Raw genomic sequence first — 20,484 nt, 5'->3', positions numbered from 1 at the left:
CCCCATGTGAGTGCTCACCAACAGGTGACCCCAGAAGAGGAGGATTTCAATAATCAAGTGGATAGGATGACTGCGTTCTGTGGACACCACTCAGCCTCTTTCTCAGTCATCCTTGTCATCACCCAACGGGCCCATGAACAAAGTGGCCATGGTGGCAGGGATGGAGGTTATGCATGGACTCAGCAACATGGACTTCCACTCACCGAGGCTGACCTGGCTACAGCCACTGCTGAGTGCCCAATTTGCTAGCAGCAGAGACCAACACTGAGTCCTCGATATGGGCACCATTCCTTGGGGTGATCAGCCAGCTACCTGGAAGCTAGTTGATTATATTGGACCTCTATCATCATGGAAATGGCAGAGGTCCTCACTGGAATAGACACTTACTCTGGATATGGGCTTGCCTAACCTGCACACAATGCTTCTGCCAAGACTACCATCCGTCGACTCACAGAATGCCTTATCCACCGTCATGGTATTCCACACAGCATTGCCTCTGATCAAGGCACTCACTTTACAGCATGGCAGTGGGCTCATGCTCATAAAATTCACTGGTCTTACCATGTTCCCCATCGTCCTGAAGCAGCTGGATTGATAGAACAGTTGAATAGCCATTTGAAGTCACAATTATAATGCCAATTAGGTGGCAATACTTTGCTGGGGTAAAGTTCTCCAGAAGGCTGTGTATATTATGAATCAGCATCTAATATATGGTACCGTTTCTCCCATAGCCAGGATTCATGGAATCAAGAGGTCCAGGAACCAAGAGGTGGAAGTGGAAGTGGCACCACTCACCATTACCTCTAATGATCCACTAGCAAAATTTTTGCTTCCAGTTTCTGTGACATTATGTTTTGCTGGCCGAGAGGTCTTAGTTCCAGAGGGAGGAATGCTGCCATCAGAGGACACATCAACGTTTCCATTAAACTGGAAGTTAAGATTGCCACCTGGACACTTTGGGCTCCTCCTACCTTTAAGTCAAAAGGCTAAGGGAGTTACAATGTTGGCTGGGGTGACTGACCTGGTCTATCAAGATGCAATCAGTCTACTACTCCACAATGGAGGTAAGGAAGAGTATGCATAGAATACAGGAGATCCATGAGAGTTTCTCTTAGTATTACCATGCCTTGTGATTAAGGTCAATGGCAAACTACAACAGCCCAATCCAGGCAGGACTACAAATAGCCCAGACCCCTCAGGAATGAAGGCTTGGGTCACTTCACCAGGAAAAAAAACCATGACCTGCTGAGATGCTTACTGAAGGCAAAAGGAATACAGAATGGGTTAGTAGAAGGAGGTAGTCATCAATACCAGCTACAACCACATAACCAGCTGCAGAAATGGGACTGTAATTGTCATGAGTATTGCCCCATTCTTTGTTAAAAACATGTTCGTTCACGTATACACTTGTACTAAGAAAATATCTTCATTTTATTTCCTTTTTCCTTTATCATGTGACATAAGATTTATTGACTTCACATCAGCATTTAAGTATTGCTAACTTTATGTAATAGTATTTGGGTTGGGAACTGGTGCATTTCCGACTGTACAAAGGATAGTTGTATTATGTTTGGCATAATTATGACCTTATTATTGTCTTTATCTGAAGACTATGTATGATCTCAGGAGATGTGTACAGGTTCAAGTTGCCAAGGGATGGTTAATACTGAGTGTCAACTTGATTGGATTGAAGGATACAAAGTATTGATCTTGGGTGTGTCTGAGAGGGTGTTGCCAAAGGAGATTAATATTTGAGTCATTGGGCTGGGAAAGGCAGAGCCACCCTTATTTGGGTGGGCACCATTTAATCAGCTGCCAGCAAATATAAAGCAGGCAGAAAAATGTGAAAGGGAGAGACTGGCCTAGCCTCCCAGCCTACATCTTTCTCCCATGCTGGATGCTTCCTGTCCTTAAACATCAGACTCCAAGTTCTTCAGTTTTGAGATTTGGACTTGCTCTCTTTGCTCCTCAAGCTTGCAGACAGCCTATTGTGGATGTTGTGATCATGTAAGTTAATACTTAATAAACTCCCCTTTATATGTAGGTATATAAAAATATATATGTGTGTATATATATATACACACACACAAATACATATATATACACATATATATACACACACATATATGTATGCTATTAGTTCTGTCCCTCTAGCGAACCCTGACTAATACACTCAGACTCAACAATTTCCACTGTTCTGTCTTCAAGTTTGCTGATTCTTTCTTCTCTGCGTTCTAATTTGTCTTTGAATCCCTGTAGTGAACTTTTCATTTCAGTTGTACTTTTCTGTTCCTAAATTTCTTTTGGTTTTCTTTTAGATTTTCTATTTCCTTATTCATATTTGTCTTTTGTTCATATATCATGTTCTTGACTCTCAAGATCTTCCTTTAGTTCTTTGAGCATCTTTAAGACAGTAGCTTTAAAGTCTTTGTCTAGAAGATCTGCCATCAAGTTTTTTCAGGGACAGTATCTGTTGATTTTTTTTCCTTTAAATGAGCCATACTTTCCTATTTCTTTATAGGCCTTATGAAGTTTTGTTGAAAACTGGACATTTAAGTCTAACAATGAGATAAGTTTGAAAATCAGATTCATCCTCTTCTCCACAATTTGCTGTTTTTGTTATTGCTTTTGTGTTGTTGTTGTTGTTGTTGTTGTTGTTGTTGTTGATTGTTGTAGGCTATCTTTGTGCCAAGGATCAGCCTGAACTAAAACTTTAAGTGTTGCTCAGGTCTTTTCTGAGCCTGCACCTTTCCCTCTGCCTGTGCAGTCACTTTCTAATTTTCCCTGTATATGCAGTTGGTTTCAAATTTCCCAGTGTTTAACGTCTGGCTTTCACAAGAGGAAAAATGGAAAAATGAAAGTGGTGGTGCAAAAGGGTTCCAGCCCTTTAAATCCCCTGGAAGTCACTTCAGCTGAAGGGGGAGGGGCTTGCAAAAATGAGGGAGATTACAATAACAATAGCTGCCTCTTTCATTGTCTGAATCTTTGTGATCATCAGCAGCAATAGATGATTACAGCACAGATCCCCAATATGTGAAAAACAAGGTCGTTTTTGCCCACCTCAGCTCCTGTAAGCTATGTGCAAGATGCTCCAGAAACATGTGCAACTGTCTGCCACAGGACTGGGAATGGGGACTGGTAGCTGCAACTGTGTTAAGAGCTGGAGTTTATGGAAATTAACTGCAGCATACAGTCCAAGCCTTTTCCTGGAAGTTTCAAGTCTTCAATAGACTCAAGTTCAAAAATAGTTACATTAGACAGACTCTTCCAGGGTCTGACTGTTGTCTAGGTGGAGAGACATATTCATGGTGCTTCCTACTCTACCATCTTCCCAGAATCCCATCTCTGAATACTTTCAGGAATATCAAGGCTTCTTTATAAGAGAGGAAGCTGGATTTCAGCTATGTTTATAACTACCTATTAAAAACTAAAATATATAAACTAACATCAATTATAAATCTATAATAAAAATATTACTTTCAACTATTTTCTGGAGTATATCTCAGTGTATTAATGAATAGTTCCATTTATCAGGGGAAAACTCTATTATCTGTATGACTAGAGAATGACTAAGTACTATTGTGCTCTTAACAATAAAATTAATTAAGTCAGAGGTCTCATAAACATGTCAACCATGTACCTATTAAATTAACTATTTAAAAGACTAGACAAACATGATTGAACCAAAAGAAAATAGTTAAAATTTTCACAGTAAAACAAAAAAAAAATTTAATTTAAATGCATATAATGCAGGTCTTTGTAGGCAAATTTATGTCTATCCCACCTTAACATATGTACTGCAAAATACAGAGAGTCCATATTCAGTGAAAATCCTGAATTATTATTTAATTCGTTGTTAAAGTAATTAGTTTAGAAGAATTAATTTAGAGGGAAATGATGTTGAAATAGTGTATGAAGTAAGATTTAATCAGCTATAACCAGTGAAAATTATACATGACTATCATTCTTCATCCGGTTTTAGAAAAAGTGATCAGATAACTCGTACAATTTACATACTTCTCCTCTAGAAAATATTTTTAAAACTCTACATTGTTTAACTATACATTACTTTTTGTGTAAGTGGTCCTGTCTTTTTTCCTGAAGTCAGGGGCATGTATTTAATATCTCGATCAATGTGATGCAGTATAGAGAGAGCATTTGAGGACATAGGAGCTCCAAAGTGGAAAGGACCATAAAAGATTAAATCTCTGGGAAGTCTAGGCAATAGAGTGTAAATTGGAGTCAATGCAATCTCCATCTTCAAAGGAAGGGAAATCTCAGCTATCCCGAGCTAAGATTCTAAGGCCAGCTTCATGAGCAGCTAAAAGATTCCCCTATCCTTTATAAAGAGACCCAGATGGAATATTCTATCCTGTCTTCTGTGATTGCCAGCAGAAGTATCTAGGAGCACATTCAAAACATCAGAGCAGAGAAGATGCCTCATGTAAAGATGACTGGATCACAACTAGCATGAAATTGGTTTATATGGCGTTATTCCATACTTAAATGTTTTCACAAAAACAGCCTCCCCTCTTACCTGCTTCAAACTGAATAGTATAAAATACCAAACAAAATAGTAAAAAATACATAGTTTTTACTATATATTTGCCAAAGATATAGTAAAAGCCCATTTAAAATTACCCCTAATATTTAAAGATTTAATTTTACTGTGGATTAAATTGCATGTTTTAAATACGTATATGTACTTATTTGTATTTCTAAATATGTACACATCTCACTATTAACAAAACAAAAACATCCAGCTGGACGCAGTAGTATGTGCTTGTAGACTTAGCTACTTGGGAGACTAAGCAGGAGGATCACCTGAGCCCAGTAATTGAAGGCTGGCCATCGCAAAAAAAAAAAAAAAAAAAAAATTAAGTAAAACGTATCCACATTTCTGACATCTACTTTTTATCAAGTTTTAATGAAAGTATGATTTGCAGATGAAAAGTTTCAGTATTAGAATATAAACACAGGTCATTTAATTCGTTTATACTTATTAAACTAAATACTTGGAAATAGGTCCAGTTTACCTATTCTCATCAATTTGAGAAACTATTAGGTTGGCGCAAAAGTAATGGCAAAATCGCAGTTACTTTTGCACTAACCTAATAGTCTATCCATTAAGTGTAGTGTGAGATTTAAAGTTTAAAAAGAGTTGAAAAGATACCAAAGGAGTTAGTATAAATGAAATATTCCATTTGAAATTGAAAAGCTGGTTGCAATCCATAATTAATTTTTCCTGTGAGCTATGGCTGTAACGGTCTCCTCTTCTCAAGAAAATGTAAAAATTCCCAAATTATAGCCTTAAAATTGTTTCAAAAGGCAATCACATAAAGTCTTCAGTTGATTTTTATTATATTGCCATTAGAAAAATAAAATTTAAAACTCCCACAATGATTTTATGTCCATACTTTCTTTGAGAAAAACACTAAAAATACAAATATTTCAATTAAATAAACAGCATACATTATTTATTTATATAAATCTAAAAGCAAATAATTGTATTTTTTGATCAAAGATAAAAATTACCATAACTAAAAATAAGCGCAAGAATAATAAAGTTTTGATGTTACTGTACCTACCTTTGATGTGATACTATAATGTCCAACGAAGGTTGCCTTTATCCATGATCTTGAATGAGGATCGCCCAGGAATTCTATGTGATACTCTTCAACATTTCCATCTGGGTCATAGGTCACATATTTCCCTTTAAAACGGTCAGGGCAAAGTATCCCTGGCCAACTTTCAAAAGAAAACATTTGTAATTATTTTCATGCTTTTAAAAAGGCAGACATCAACACATCTATCAATCACATATTAACTTCCTCCTTTGAATTTTAATGACTTTTCACAAAACATATATTCCCACTTATACCTTTCAAAGTTAGGATATTTGCTTGATGCAAGTAATAAGTTGTGTTTTATAGTTATAGAAAGCTTTGAAATAGTCACAAGTTTAAGATATAGATAAGATATAAGGAAAGAATTATAAAGCAAAAGAATGATCTCCAGGGACAATAAGAGATATTTAGGCACTGATGATAGAAAAGATTCAAAGAGAAAAAAAAAAAGATTCATCAAATTCAGGTAGAGCTGAATTACCTCTAAACAATTGAATGATTAATTAGCAAAATGTTAACCCAGTAAGCACGGTTTCTGATGGAGTAGGAGAGAGCTGGTGTTTCCTGAGCCAGGTCTGTCAAAGGAATCCTGGTAGCTCAGGCTTTGATAATGCTGTGGAATCAAACTACTGTGGGAAAAGCAGAAATAGAGCTCAGCAGTTCCATCCTGTCTCCTTCCTCCATCTGCTGCATTGCCAGGTGAACACATTGTTCAAAAATCCTCAACATTGAAAATAAAATTTATTCTTTGTTAAAAACAAACATTTAGAGATACGTTCTTCCATGACATAAACCTCCACAAATTTCTTGATATGTTTCATTTTTCTCTTTGGTCTTCATTTCCCACTTTTGCCCATTCTACTCTTCTACTTTTTTTTTTGTTTTATTTGGTTTTTCTATTTCATAATATGCAGCAGAGAGCTCCTGTCATTAACACCCCGATAAGCAAAAACTGAAATAATATTTCTATATGGAGTCTGAACAGGAAATTAGAGAATAGTCCTGAAAAACTTCTGAAGTGAAAAAACCCACACCTAAGAAGTTATTCATTTTATTTGGTTTATCATGTTCTGTTTAAAAGGAAGTTCGAAATAAACTAAAAATTTATGGGTACATAATAACTGTAAAAATTCCTGATTGTGAATGTAAATAAAAACAAATTTAGTGCTAAGAAAATTAGAATTTTTAAGTAATATATTTGCTCAATATTTTAAAAACAATTTCTGTAATTTAAACAGTAAAATGAAAATTGATTCAAGGCTATTATAAGAGAAACTGAGGAGGAACATCACAGATATTTAAAAGTGGTCCAAAACAAACAAACAAACAAAGAAACAAACAAACAAACTGGGGTATAATTGGAAGAGACAACTTACTAAGGCAAGTTAATGATGCCAGTGTTCCCAGCACTCCTTTGAGGCTTTGATTATGTTCCTCCTACCAACCTGATGAAGTAAGTTTTTTTTTTTTTTTTTTTTTTTTAGAGGGAGTCTCACTCTGTCACCCTGGCTGCCAGGCTGGAGTCCAGTGGTGTGATCTTGGCTCACTGCAGCCTCCGTCTCCCGGGTTTCAAGCGATTCTCCAGCCTCAGTCTCCCAAGTAACTGGGATTACAGGTGCCTGCCACCATGCCCAGCTAATTAGTAGAGATGGGGTTTCACTATGTTGGTCAGGCTGGTCTCAAACTCCTGACCTCAAGTGATCCACCTGCCTCGACCTCCCAAAGTGCTGGGATAACAGTCATGAGCCATCGGGCGTGGCCTATTTTCTTCATTTAAATGAAAACTGAGTCTTGGAGCTATTCTGTAACTTTCTTAAGAAGACTGTTAATAAAAGGTGAAAACACAGTTTGAAAAAGGACTTTCTAATGCCAAAGCCCAAATGTTTTCCACTAGACTAGGTCATAGTCATGGCTCAGAAGCAGGATCAGTACCAAAGGAAGGGAAACCATAGGGAGGCTATATTCAACTCAAGAAAGGAAAAAAAGAGAAATACTTAAGAATAATTAGCCCAAAGATGGAATATTCAGCCCCATAAATTTCATTTCCTTGCTGGTTAAGAGCCTAAACAACCATTTGGTAAAGAGAACCAAAGTATGTGTGGTGTATAGTATAGGAGTATGTGTGTTTATGTGTGTGTGTGTGTGTGTGTGTGTGTGTGAGAATGTGCTTTGCTTATTGAAGTTGGGCAACCACATGATCTCTGAAGGTTTTCTCCAGCTCTATGACAAAATCAATTTGATGAGGACTATCTTATACCATAGTCAAAAGAGTAAAGTTACTAAAATAACAAAAGGACTTTCTTATCAGATGTTTGATCAATAAGGATTGCTACTGTATCAAGACCAAGGATAGAATGATGGTGTGCTTTCAGTGAAATAAAACTGAAAAAGATACAGATGAGTTCATCTCAGTAATATCTATTTTTTTCATTCAGATAATACATTGTAACTATAGCTAGGTATTTTATTTATCTTACATATATATTAAGTCTATAATTTCTTAAATAGTATTAATGTATCAAAAAATTGACTTTTTATTTTAAAAACTACAAATCTGAAATCAAAATTATCATCTCGTATTTAAATAGTACAATGTAAATTATTAGGCTAAAACTATCCATGGCAAAATTGCACTTACATATCAACTAAGTGTTAAAAAATTAACCAATTATTCTACACTCTGACCTACTGTTCAGAGAACAAAGCAGGAAGGGAAGGCAGCAAATAAAGTCAAAAGCTAAGATTAAGGAATATACAGTAGAAATATGATGGAGTTTTACAGATCAAGGTATAAATATGCATATCTAATACACCAAACCATTCAGAAATCTGTACAGCTGTCAAGTGCTACTTCACTTTGCAGCACTGTAAAGTCCCAGTTAGATAATAATGTTCATAATCCCAAATCCTGTACCCCTCTACCTTTCATATGTCCCAACATGTTATAGCCCAGTGATCTGAGACACAGAATGCTTAGATTTTTTTCCAACATTTCCTAGCGGTACAGCAAAGACCAACACATGCTCAAGTCTCTGACTGGCAACATTTTTCTCTGGTTTTGCCATAAACCAGACAAGAGGCACTAATATGGTTAGGCTTTGTGTCCCCACCCAAATCTCATCTTGAATTGTAATTCCCATAATCCCCACAGGTCGTAGGAGGGACCTAGTGGGAGGTAATTGTGTCATGAGGGCAGTTACCACCATGCTGCTGTTCTTGTGATAGTGAGTGAATTCTCATGAGATCTAATGGTTTTATAAGGGGCTTTTCCCTCTTTGCTCAGCACTTCTCCTTGCTGTCACCATGTGAAGAAGGATGTGTTTGCTTCCCCTTCCGCCATGATTGTAAGTTCCCTGAGGCCTCCCCAGCCATGCTGAACTGTGAGTCAATTAAACCTCTTCTCTTTATAAATTACCCAGTCTCAAGTATGTCTTTATTAGCAGCATGAGAACAAACCAATACAGGCACCAAGCAGGTATCTAGACCTCACTGTAACTGGTTCCTCACTGTGTTGTTATAAAGTTCAAACAAACACATACTTTACACATTTTTGGGTTTTGGCAAGTTAAAAAATTGTAAAGTAACATCATTATGGGTTGAATTTTGTCCTCCCCACACCCCCAAATTTGTATGTTGAAGTCCTAACCTCAGATGTGGTCGTATTTGAACAGAGAGCCTTAAAAAAGGTAATGAAGTTAAAATGAGTTCATTATGGTGGGCCCTAATCCAATATGACTGGTCTCCTTATAAGGAGAAGAAGTGAAGACAGACATGCACAGAAGGAAGACCGTCTTAGGACACAGCAAGAAAATAGCCATCTGCAAGCCAAGAAGATGGTCTCAAAAAAATAATAATAATAATCCTGCAGACACTGTAATCTCAGGATTTCTAGCCTCCAGAACTGAGAAAATAAATTTTTGTTGTTTAAGCCACCCAATCTGTGGCATTTTGTTATGGCAGCCCTAGCAAACAAATACAATCATATATATGTAAGATGTTTGCTACAACTGAGAGGAGAAAGAATGATACAAGATACATTTGCTTAATTAAGGTAACTATTTGTAAACTAAATTATTTAGATAATTTTAAAATCTAAAGAAGGTATACAAAGAATCTGAAATCACAAAAATAAAATATCCATAAATTGCTTGAATTTGAGGTCTGTAGATTATTAATCTGTTAAATTATCAATTGATATCAAAGTTATAAAATAATAAATCGAAACAACCCACAACCAAATAAAAAAAGTTATTACTTATATTAGTTCATTCTCATGCTGCTATAAAGAACTGCCTGAGACTGGGTAATTTATAAAGGAAAGAAATTTAATTGACTCACAGTTCCACATGACTGGGGAGGCCTTAGGAAACTTACAATCATGGCAGAAGGGGTAGTAAACATGTCCTTCTTCACATGGAAGCAGGACAGAGAACTGAAAGAAGTGCCAAGTGAAGGGGGGGAAGCTCCTTATAAAGCCACCAAATCTCATGAGAACTTACTTAGTATCATGAGAAAAGCATAGAGGAACTGCCCCATGATCTAATCACCTCCCACAAGGTCCCACCCCCAACCTGTGGAAATTACAATTCGGATTACAATTCAAAATGTGATTTGGGTGGGGACACAGAGCCAAATCACATCATTCTGCCACTGGCCCCTCCCAAATCTCATGCCCTCACATTACAAAACACAATCATGCCCTTCCAACAGTCTTCCAAAGTGTTAACTCATTCCAGCATTAACCCAAAATTCCAAGTCCAAAGTCGCATCTAAGACAAGGCAAGTCCCTTCTGTCTATAAGCCTGTAAAATCAAAAGCAAGTTAGTTACTTCTTAGATACAATATTAGTACAGGCATTGGGTAAATACACCCATTCCAAATGGAAGAAATTGGTCAAAACGAAGGGGCTACAGGCCCCTCCAGTGGGGCAGTCAAATCATAAAGCTTTGAAATTATCTCCTTTGACTCCATGTCTCACATCCAGGTTACACTGATGCAAAAGGTGGGCTCCCACAGCCTTGGGCAGCTCCACCCCTGTGGCTGTGCAGGGTACAGTTCCCCTCCCAACTTCTTTAACAGGCTGGCATTGAGTGTCTGTGGCTTTTCCAGTTGCACAGTGCAAGCTGTCAGTGGATCTACTATTCTGGGGTTTGGAAGAAGGTGGCCCTTTTCTCACAGCTCCACTAAGCAGTGCCTCAGTGGGGACTCTGTGTGGGGGCTCCAACCACACATTTCCCTTCCGCACTCTCATAGCAAAGGTTCTCCCATGAAGGCTCTGTCCTTGAAGCAAACTTCTGCCTGGACATCCAGGCATTTCCATACATCCTCTGAACTCTAGGTGGAGGTTCTGAAACTTCAATTCTTTATTTCTGTGTACCTGCAGGCCCAACACCACATGTAAGCTGCCAAGGCTTGGGGCTTGTACCCTTTGAAGCAATGGTCTGAGCTGTATTTGACCCCTTTTAGCCATGGCTGGGACACAGGGCACCAAGTCCCACGACTACACAGAGAAGCAAGGCCCTCGACCTGGCCCATGAAACCATTATTTCCTCCTAGGTCTGTGAGCCTGTGAAGGGAGGGACTGCCATGAAGACCTCTGCTATGCCCTGGAGACATTTTCACCATTGTCTTGGTGATTAACATTTGGCTTCTTGTTACTATGCATATTTCTGCAGCTGGCTTGAATTTCTTCTCAGAAAATGGGTTTTTCTTTTCTATCATATCATCAGGCTGCTAATTTTCCAAACTTTCATGCTCTACTTCCCTTTTAAACATAAATTCCAATTCCAAACCATATCTTTGTGAATGAATACATAAAACTTAATGCTTTTTAGAGCACCCAAGTCTCTTCTTGAACACTTTGCTGCTTAAAATCTTCCACCAGATACCCTAAATCATCTCTCTCAAGTTCAAAGTTCCACAAATCTCTAGGGCAAGGGTAAAACGCTGCCAGTCTTTTTGCTAAAGCATAGTAAGAGTCACTTTTATTCCAGTTCCCAAGAAGTTCCTCATTTTCATCTGAGACCACCTCAGCCTGGACTTCATTGTCCATATCACTATCAGCATTTTGGCCAAAGTCATTCAACAAGTCTCTAGGAAGTTCCAAACTTTCCCACATCTTCCTGTCTTCTATCGAGCCCTCCAAACTGTTCCAATCTCTGCCTGCTACCCAGTTCCAAAGTTGCTTCCACATTTTGGGGTATCTTTATAGCAGCACCCCACTCTGTGTGGTATCAATTTCCTGTATTAGTCTGTTCTCGTGCTGCTATGAAGAAATACCCAAGACTGGGTAATTTACAAAGGAAAGAGGTTAAATTGGCTCACAGTTCCACATGGTTAGGGAGGACTCAGGAAACGTACAATCATGACAGAAGGGAAAGTAAACACATCCTTCTTCATATGGCAGCAGGAGAGAGAAGTGAGAATAGTGCCAAGTGAAGTGTGGCGGAGGGGGGAAGTCCCTTATAAAACCATTGGATCTCATGATATCTCACTCAGTATCATGAGAACACCATGGGGAACTGCTCCCATATTCTAATTACCTCCCACAAGGTCCCACCCCCAACACGTGGGGATTACAGTTCAGATTACAATTCAAGATGAGATTCTGGTGGGTTACAGAGGCAAACCATATCATTACTGATCATAATTAACAAAACAATGTAAACTAATAAAAATATTTCATGCTTGGTATTTAGTGACATAAAAATTCAGATTCTAGGAAGTTGACGAGTCCCAACTCTACTGCCAGGAGGTGGTGACATGGGTGCACAGTCAACAGAGATGGTGGAATGTGAGAATGAAGTAGATGTTCAGTTGCTCCCTGGAAGCTGAGCAGAGTCCTGTGGCTCTTGTGCCTCTGAGTTAGGGAAAGCACAGGTAGAGGACTACCTGGCAGTCATAGGTTTTAGAAGAGGAAGGTCTAGAGCATTACACATTGTTTCCAACTGTCTGGAACCCAAAGAAGCCTAATATGTTAAAAGAACTCTAAGTGATAACAAAAAGTCAGTTGTAGCCTCAGGACCTCAATGAAGAAGACTATCTGGTTATTATCAGGTTCACACCACAGTATCTCATTGTTTGGCGACTGTTACTAGGCTGTGCTTAAGAGCAAACTTGAGCAGAGTTTACCTTGTAAACTTACATTGGAAATTTACATTTCTGAAGGAGCCCACTTGAAGGAAGATCTCACTAAGAAGCAGAAATGGAGACTCCATGGCAGCAGCAATGGAGACCCCAACTTAATAGAAATTTAGGAACAATGGGTGTTTCAACCTGTTAACATCTATTTTAAAAGCAACCAATCCATAATTGCTACATTACAGTGTTAAAACTGTAAAATGTAAGAGGTTTATGTTTAACAGTTGGTGATTTAAAATTTCTCAAAGGATTATTGTCAAGCAATATCAAATTAAAAGTAACATAAAATAGTCTCAAGATTTCTCACACTTAAGTCATAAAAGTGGGAAGTATTTTGCAGTTATTATGTATAACATGAGTGGCTATTTTGATAGTCTTTGATAAATCACATCTCTATTGGGTCTAAGAGTATTCATTTTAAATTATTACTTTATAAATATAAATAAAAACAGAGATGACTCTCAAAAAGAATTAGATGCTAATGAAAGAGAAAGCTTCTGTTCATATTTAAACATATTAAATCATAGAAAATCTTGCATGCTGATCTAAAGACAAATTGTGAAAGATATTGTCACATGTCCAAATAAATGGGGCACTTCAGTATTTCTTCATGAGACAGAGGGAAATTGTTTGACTCTTAGTCTGTATATCACAGTTAAAAATGAATGTGCTAAACTAAAGGAAAAGCTGAGCAGAGACAACAGATGTAGAAAACACGATTACTTCTCCTCATCTCCTACATTCATCATCTTTTCCAACTTGAGGTGTTTGAAGAAAGCTGATGTCCACTTTTTGCCCTTACGCTGACCTCATTCTGAGTTCAGATACTGTCAACCATGATAATGCATTCTGCACTTCCATTTCTCTATCTTTCCTTTTACTGGGATGAGAAATTCTGAAGCATTATCAGGAGATTTAATGATGGAAAGGGAGAAGAGTGGGCAACCCAATGGAAAGTTATCAGAACTACAAGAAAAGTGTATGATCAATTTTAGAATCTGTGGGTGGTGAGAAGTAAAATCCGTGGTGAGAAGTAAAATGCACGAACGCAACAAAATCAAATAGATACCAGTCATTGAAATCCATTAGAGGAAAGGGCAAATTTTGACAGGACAAGTAAGCTCAAGGGAATGCAAATGTATCAGGAAAAGACTCATGTTTTACATATTTGTTATCCAGTAGAAATGATCTTTAATAAGATAATTACTGCCCCCATAGAAATTGAAGTTTAATCATGGTTTCAGGTGCCACATAGCCAATTAGAAATACATGACTTCATGTTTAAATAGTGGTTTGGATGTATAAGTGGAGAGCAAACTTTACTTGGGGCTTTTCCCTAAACTGTTGGAAACAAAATGGATGAGTTGGAATCATGACTAAATGTTATATTTGCCAAGAAATCTCTGGACTGTACCTAACTGCAGGGGCTGATGGAAAAGGGAAGTTTTCCTTTCAGACACACACATTATGAGTATATTAATTCATATGCAAAATAATGCAAATGAAAAGTAATCAATTAATAATTTATAATACTAAAAGGATCTAGTAGAAATCTCAATTTATTGATTTATATACTGTGTCTAAAAAGTATCACTTGATTGCTTTGTTAACTTAAATCCATATTTTATTACCAAACTGGACTATAATAGAATGCAAATATATTTTCTATAAATTAATTTTCATATTTTTGACAGAACTTTGTCAAATATCTGTGTAAATATTCCTGAAGTAGTTACCATAACAGAGCCTAGTTTCTGCTTCACGATATATCTTCCTGAATTAAGTGAGATATGCACCATTTTTTTCTCTAAAGAGTCCAGACTCTTTCTAGCCAAATACAATAGTGTATGATCAATTTTCTTAAAAACAAGGCTGCTTAAACACTGTGGAGAGTTTTATCTTTCTAGTACATGCAGATGTTTCCATATCCTAGTATATAAAGGCACAACCCAAAGGCAAAATGCTACATATATATATATATATACACACACACACACACATACACACACACACACACACACACACATATATATATATGTAATTTTTTTGAGATGGAGTTTTGCTCTTGTAGCTCAGGCTGGAGTGCAAAAGGGCTATCTTGGCTCACTGCAACCTCTGCCTCCCGGGTTCAAGCGATTCTCCTGCCTCAGCCTCCAGAGTTGCTGGGATTAGAGGCATGCACCACCATGTCCAGCTAATTTTGAAATTTTAGTAGAGACAGGGTTTCTCCATGCTGGTCGCGCTGGTCTCAAACTCCCAACCTCAGGTGATCCTCCTGCCTTGGCCTCCCAAAGTGCTGGAATTACAGGCGTGAGTCACCGCACCTGGCCTACATATATATTTTTATAAGTACATAAATATATGCTGTGCCAGAATGTAGAAGTAGATATAACTGTTATAATTTGATTCTTCCTGGAATCTGCACATAGGAAAAGAAAGTGCCATTCTCTTGACAATTATTTGTTTTTATTATATAGATATAAAGCAGTTCTAGATTCTGTATCAGTCTCTAGCTAGCTTTATTATAGAAAGTCAACTTTTTTGAGAAAGAATAACTCTGATATGTTGACAAGATTGAGTTTCTGAGCCTTAGAAACTACATGTAAGGCCATAGGCTAAAGAGAATTGACATAGATAATGCTACACCGCTAGGTATCTCTGGGGCCAGCAGCTAATCTTTCCACTTGGAACTTCAACATCTATGACATTGCTTAATTAAGAACTAATATTTGTTTCTAGTAGGTTAATTCTATCTTTATATTTTCCTATTGTAATTTATCCTGTTATTATCTTTCTATATATTTGTGCTACTGAATAAGCAATATAAGTAGATTTGAGTTTCTTAATCTGTATTTTGTGTGCTCAACTTAGTCTATAAAGAGGAATATATGTGACAACTTAGTCAGATGCATTCTACTCTCCAGTAAATAAGAAGGTAGATAGAGCTGTATTTTTTGGGCATTTTGATGTCCCTAATCATAGATTAGAGATAAATGAGGGACTGTGGTAAAACATGTTTCATTTTTAAGTCTTAAGCCTCAGTGACCAGCACAACACTTCAAAAGAAAAGTTTTAATCAAATTTCTAACACAGTATTTCAGACACATTGACAAAAAAAAATCAATTTTTTTGAGCTAGAATTAAAACTTCAGAATTTTCATTAGAGAAAACAAACACTGTGCTTCCAAAATGTTAATTAGAAATAAGAAAAATTATGTGGGACTATAAATACCTTCATAAGTTCTCATAAAATAAGTGTTCATATTCATGTCTTTTAAAATATTTTTGCTTATGTAACTATTTCCTGTTGATGTCCCTCCTAAATTATTACATGGAAGCCGATTAACAATATAATTTTTAAATAACACTATCACATTTGATCTTTAGAAAAGCCCTCAGTAACAAAGGCCACATTTTTCTAGATTTCCCACATGTGCAAAGATAGTAAGCACATTAGTTTGCTAGGGCTGCCATAACAAAATACCACAGACTGGGTGGCTTAAACAATAGAAATTTATTTTTTCATAGTTGTGGGGGAATAATATCTAAGACCAATACGTTGACATGTTTGGTTTCTTCCGAAACCCCTCTCCTTGGCTTACAGACATCCACCTTCTTGCTGTGTCCTTACATGGTCTTTCTTCTGTGCATGTCTTGGGTTCTAATCTCCTCTTCTTATAAGGATGCCAGTCATATTAGATTAGGGTCCATCTTACTTTGGTCTCATTTTCATTTAATTACCTCTCTAAGAATTATATCTGCAAATATGGTTGCATTCTGAGGTACTGGGGGTTACAGACTTCAACATATGAATTTTGAGAGACCATAATTCAGCCATAACCATAAGTGATAGAGCAAGAACATACATCTAGGTATTGATTTAAAGGCTGTGTGTGTGTGTTGGGGGGAATAAAACCACCATAGTCTCTCTATGAAAGCCAAAATCCTATTTTCTTCATGGAGAATAGTTGAACATGAATGAAAACAAGGTAGTGAGCTAAAATATACATTTAAGAATGTTATGTTGAAAAATGCAACGTAAAATAGTAAGGGATTCTGGAAAGATAGCAGTAATAGTGGTATAGTTTTAGAATATCCTGAAATTTCCCCATAAAAACAGGTAGGGCAACTATAATAGTGAAACCAAACCTGACGCACACCACCTATAATGAAACTAAGTGGTAAGCTACCCACATGAACACCAAAATAGGAGCAAATGGGCACAAACTACTAAAAATTATATGACCCCCACATAACATTAGCATCTATTTGAGAGGAAGGAGGGTGGGAGGAGGAGGAATGAGGACTTCAAACTTGTAACAAGCATTTACAGGAAAGTGCAGCAAGTTGAACGAAGAACAGCAGCCAAAGTTGTGAGATGGATTGCAACAAAATCTGAAAGTGTTGGAAAAGTGTGGGCCCTATGAACCAACCAACGAAGATCCATTCCAGGATACAAGCTCACAGGGGCCGGGTGTGGTGGTTCACACCTGTAATCCCAGCACTTTGGGAGGCCAAGGCAGGCGGATCACGAGGTCAGGAGATCGAGACCATCCTGGCTAACATGGTGAAACCCTGTCTCTACTAAAAATACAAAAAATTAGCTGAGTGTAGTGGCAGGTGCCTGTAGTCCCAGTTACTCGGGAGGCTGAGGCAGGAGAATGGCATGAACCTGGGAGGCGGACCTTGCAGTGAACCCAGATTGCGCCACTGCACTCCAGCCTGGGCGACAAAGCGAGATTCCATCTCAAAAATAAATAAATAAATAAATAAATAAATAAATAAAATTTTAAAAAAAAAGTTCACAGAATGAGAAACTACTGGGAGCAAAATCTAAACTGAAGAGGACAGGATCAATAAGAAACAAAGGAAAAAGATGATACAAATAAAAGTGGGAATATAACATCAAAGGCACCAACCACGACAGAAAAGAATGATAAAGTGGAGTTCATTAAAATAAAAAAAATCTGCTCTGCAAAAGTCACTGTCAAAAGAATAAGATGACAAGCCACAGAGTGGGAGAAAATATTTGCAAAATATATATCTGATAAGACTGTGATATCCAAAATATAGAAAGACCTCTTCAAACTTTACAATAAGAAAATGAACAACCAGATTTTAAAATGGGCAAAAATTCTGAACAGGCACCCTACCAAAGAAGATATACAAGATGGCAAATAAGTATATAGAAAGATATTCAAAAGCATATGTCCTTAGGAAAATACAAATTCAAACGATGAAATACCACTACACACCTGTTAGAATGGCCAAAATCCAGGTAACACCAAATGCTGGCAGGGAGGTGAAGCAACATTGTTGGGAATGCAAAATAATACAGCCACTTTGGAAGATAGTTTAGCATTTTCTTAAAAAACAAACAACACACATACTCATAGCATACTGCCAGCAATTGCACTTCTTGGTATTTACCCAAAGAACTGAAAACAGGTCCACATAGAAGCCTGCACATGGATGTACAGAAGCTTTATTCATAATTGCCAAAACTTGGAAGTAACCAAGATATCGTTCAGTAGGCGAATGGATAGATAAGTTGTCCTACGTATAGACAATGGAATATTATTCAGTTGCAAAAATACATGCATAATCAAGCCATAAAAGGACATGGAAGACATGTAAATGCATATTACTAAAAAAAGAAGATAGTCTGAAAAGGCTAAATACTATACAATCCCAACTATATGGCATTCTAGAAAAGACAATACTATGAAGATGGTAAAAAGATAAATGGTCACCAAGAGTTTGGATGAATGGAAGGGTAAATAGGAGAAACACAGAGAATTTTTAGGCCAATAAAACTATTCTGTATATACTATAATTATGGATACATGTCATTATACATTTGTTAAAACCCACAGAATATATAACACAAAGAATGAATCCTAATGTAAACTATGGACTTCATTGATAATGATGAGTGAATGCTATTTCATAGATTATAACAAATGTACCACACCAGTGTGGGATGTTGATGGTGGGGCAACCGTGGGTGTCAGAGGGAGAAGGGGACATGGGGAAACTCTCCATACTTTCCATTCCATTTTTATGCAAACCTAAATAAAGTCAATTAATTAAAATAAATAAAAATGTAAATGTTAAAAATTTAAAAGTAAACATGGGGGAGAGAAAAACCTAGGAAATTTAAGAACACAGGCCATATTTTTGATACTTTGAGAAAACAATAAAATAAGGGCTCTAGAACTTTGAAGTAGTGGGGGGGAAAGCTAAAAAACCAACAAACAAACAAACTATTCTCCAACATATGGTTCTCAACAAGAAGTAGATTTATTTCTTTGTATTTCTCCTTCTATCAAAAAATCTGCATGTTATACATGAAAAAAACATAAAAAGATTCTCAAAGTCGAAGAGAATATGATAGACTAGCTAGGGATCCTGTGACTTGAGGAATGACATGGCAGTGAGTTTCCTGCCACTTTATATTCCTCAGCTGGGTACTGAAGAAATCAGTAACCCAGAAACACCAGTGAGTGCAACCAGACAAACAAAAAAAGCTCCAGTGAAGCCTGCTCTTTTTAGCCAAAGGAGCAGGATAGGGGGAGCCTAGCAAGACAGAAAACTTATACAGAATAACTGCTTTATCCCAGAAAAACGTCATGGAAAATATATGGCCTCTACATTTACCCCGATACCAAAGGCCAATGGTGAGCCTGGACTGCAAATCACCCAGTAATAATGGAGCACCCTTCCTGCTCAGGTAGTGGCAGAAAAGGCTTAGCTGGAAGCCGAGATTTTTACCACCTTCCAGTGTTAACAAGATCCTCCCCCTATGGTGTCAATGAAGTTCACCTGGCAACAACGAACAGTTCATCCTACCCCTACTAGCTAGGGTTGTGAGTGGGGAGCTTGAACTCTCTCCTCCACCCAGTGGAATTGAGGCACCCTTCCCTCCCTTGGAAATCAATAGAGGCTGAGTGGAGAACCTCGACTCTTACTCCCATGTGGGAGTAACAAAGAGGTGCTCCCACATATCCTGCTGATGTAGTAGCAAAAGCAGCCTGCTAAATAGGTTTAAATAAGATCCAAAATGAAAAGAATAGAAAGTCTAGTAAACAAATAGGAAATATAAAGAACCAAATGAACATTTTAGAATTGAAAATACCAATATTTTTAAAAGCTCAGTGGATACTTTCAATACAGTATGAATATAACAGAGAAAAGAATCAGTGAACTTAAAAAGAGAACAATAGGAATAAACCAATCTGAACAGAGAGAAAATGAACTGAAAAAACGTATTATTCCTTCTTGCCTTCTGAACAAATAAGAAGCCATTTCATATAAAAGTACTCAACAAGAAAAGATTATAGTAGAATCTAACATAAAGATGTTATGGTAAATACCCTACTAAAAAGTGAAAGCTTATCACAGAGGCATGGCCTTACAAAGATCAAAATTGTACCTGAAAGTTCAAATTGAGATAATAGAAATTAAGAAAATAATGCAAGTAATGAAAAAAAGCAACATTAATTATAATTAGAAAAACTAAAAAAAAATAAAGTAAGTGATTAGAGAAAAAGATTTGATGATGAGAACACACGGACACATAGAAGGGAATAACAGACACTAGGGCCTACCAGAGGGTGGAAGGTGGGAGGAAGGAAAGGATTAGGAAAAATAACTAAGTAATACTAGGCTTAATACCTGGGTGATGAAATAATCTTCACCACAAACCCACATCAAA

At 37.1% G+C, this 20,484-nt stretch overlaps 1 protein-coding gene across 3 annotated transcripts in view; it reads right to left on the bottom strand.

Annotated features, from left to right (window-relative positions):
• Window positions 1-20,484, bottom strand: part of ZCWPW2 (zinc finger CW-type and PWWP domain containing 2) — a 159,094-nt gene that overhangs the window by 89,203 nt on the left and 49,407 nt on the right. For all 3 annotated transcript variants that reach the window (XM_073023653.1, XM_008009346.3, XM_073023652.1), the window contains one exon: window positions 5,589-5,748. In XM_073023653.1, coding sequence (XP_072879754.1) covers window positions 5,589-5,748 — 160 coding nt within the window. The remainder of the gene's footprint in view (window positions 1-5,588; window positions 5,749-20,484) is intronic.

Source organism: Chlorocebus sabaeus, chromosome 15 (genome assembly GCF_047675955.1).
Source record: "Chlorocebus sabaeus isolate Y175 chromosome 15, mChlSab1.0.hap1, whole genome shotgun sequence".
NCBI classification, from domain to species: domain Eukaryota; kingdom Metazoa; phylum Chordata; class Mammalia; order Primates; family Cercopithecidae; genus Chlorocebus; species Chlorocebus sabaeus.
Note: the sequence above shows the minus strand (reverse complement) of the source record. Positions and strands in the feature narration are given on the sequence as shown.